General features: G+C 38.4%; 1 protein-coding gene across 7 annotated transcripts in view; it reads right to left on the reverse strand.

Moving 5' to 3' along the window:
* LOC112147680 (complement factor H) overlaps positions 1–2166 on the reverse strand; it is a 19304-nt gene that overhangs the window by 5004 nt on the left and 12134 nt on the right. Inside the window, exons 3-4 of one of the 7 annotated variants that reach the window (XM_036216418.1) lie at positions 1993–2161; positions 344–529 (exon numbers count right to left, since the gene is read on the reverse strand). The exons of the other annotated variants lie outside the window; for them this stretch is intronic. Of the exons in view, the coding sequence (XP_036072311.1) occupies positions 344–529; positions 1993–2161 (355 nt within the window). The remainder of the gene's footprint in view (positions 1–343; positions 530–1992; positions 2162–2166) is intronic. 7 annotated transcript variants of the gene reach the window in all.

Raw genomic sequence — 2166 nt, forward strand, 5'->3', positions numbered from 1 at the left:
AAAAGTACTTCTCATGAGTCATTGAAATTTGAAAGAAAAAAAGTTATGCGACAAAGCTTCTATCTTTTTTCCTTTTTTTAAAACACAACTCAGCTGGTCACATTTTTTTGTATGAATGTGCCTGTGCGGGAAATAGCTTTATCAGCCATAAAACTGTAAGGTACTTCAGATCTGCTGGTCAAGTTAACCAATCACAAGTGATCTGATTCCAAAGTAGGTAGAGAAGATTCAATAAAATATTAATGACGATGGAAATTAATGTGCAAATATTTTAAAATGATTCCATGGAAAATTCTACTGGCTTCCTTTCAAAAACATGTTTTTGAATCTGTAACATACTCACCAATGCACTGTGGCTGAGGAGACCACTGACCATTCTCACACATGCTATGTATCGCATCCACTGCAGGTTTGAATCCATTCTCACAGGCATAAATGATAATTTCATTTAGCTGGTAAGACTCCTTTATGGGGACAAAGTAACCATTTTCCACATTGGGAGCACTGCAAAACTGTGGTGTTTCGTGTGCTGTTAAAAAAAAAAAAAAAAATCAAAGAAACCACAGTGAAAAAAAACGATGATTAGATGTGTATATTCACATACTGTAGAAAACGGGACTGAGTGACCCCTCCCCCATCACATGCTAAATAGGAAGTATCCACTGGCTGTGTAACGGCTGAGGCTGTATGTATTGTTTTATTTGTACATTTGGAATTTTTTTTTTCTGTTTCTCTTTTCTTTGGGTTCTGTAAGTGGAGGTTTCTTTGTCTTTCCTTGTTTTATCATATTTCACCTAGGCCACCATGCAGCCCAGGGCTGGCTGGATGGCTCTTATATTGCTCCCCTTTTTTTTTTTGCACGGTAATACTGAAGTTGTTAGGGTCTGTAGGCTAGCAGGGAAGAGTGTAAGCAAAGGAATTATGGGGTATGAACATTGGGTTACTTTCACGCTAACAGTTCCAGCTACAGCTCAGAGGTAGGTTGCTGCTCTGCAGAAAATATGTCCTTAAAAGCAAAACATGTCTTTTAATTTTGGCTCCTTGTTGGATTTGCCAGCTCTGTCAGACATAAAAGTTGTCAGGTCTTAACCATTCTTTCCCCTTTATGGCTTTTCCTGGTTCCTTGTAGTATTTTTGTTCCTTTTTTGGTTCTGTTGCTTGCCATCTCCCTGTCTCCCCTCAATAGAACAAGCCAGGGCACCCTGGCACAACTGCAACTCTTCATCCCAGCAAAGTAAAAGAGTGGTTCCTCCTTCTATCAGCCAGTCCATCTGTTTACCTCAGTAGTATTAAGCTCACTTCAGAGTTTTATGAACCCCCACCTCTTCTTAATCAATTTATAATCAGTGTTTTATTTTTTGTTATCTTCAGCCTTGATCCCTTAACTGCTCTGACCGCACTCCCCTTAGAGCTCACAGGTCTACACCTGCCTTGACTCTCCCTGTACCATAAAAATCCCTGTCTTTTCCCAGCGCTCAGCCTTTTCTTCTTCTGATCATGCTGAAGGTTGATGGAGTTAATACTGACAGAGTTGACAAATGACATGTTTTCCTCTTTTAGAAAAAACAATATTGCAGTTAGCGAGCTAGCTTCTTGGCTATTGCCATCTGGATTCAGTCAGCGACATTTTGAAAGAAAAAAAAGTTCTATGAGGAAAATGCTATTTTTTTCTCAACACAAATGTTCTTTAACAGTTCAAATTTGTTTTTTTTTTCAAAATATGCTTCTTTTATGGTGGTGATAAATAGACTATTAGGTACTTTGGTTCAGCTGGTCAAATTAACCAATCAGAACAACCTGATCTCAATGTAGGTGGTGAGTTTAAATTAAATCTGTATGAAGAGGAAAAACTTGCATATTGTAATGAACAAATACTCTCAAATTATATTTTTTGCTTGTTGCTATTTCCTTATCATCAAGACCCATGAAATTTCTATGCCAGGATCTCCAAGATTCCTTTAAAAAAATGGTTTGAAGGTGTAACATACTCACCAATGCACTGTGGCTGAGGAGACCACTGACCATTTTCACATATGCTTTGTGCCACATCCACTGCAGGTTTGAATTCATAATCACAGGCATAAATGATCTTCTCATTTAGCTGGTAAGAGTCCTTCGTGGGGACAAAATAACCATTTCTCAGACTGGGAGCAATGCATACCTGTG

The sequence above is a fragment of the Oryzias melastigma genome, linkage group LG17 (assembly GCF_002922805.2).
Source record: "Oryzias melastigma strain HK-1 linkage group LG17, ASM292280v2, whole genome shotgun sequence".
Classification (NCBI taxonomy): Eukaryota; Metazoa; Chordata; class Actinopteri; order Beloniformes; family Adrianichthyidae; genus Oryzias; species Oryzias melastigma.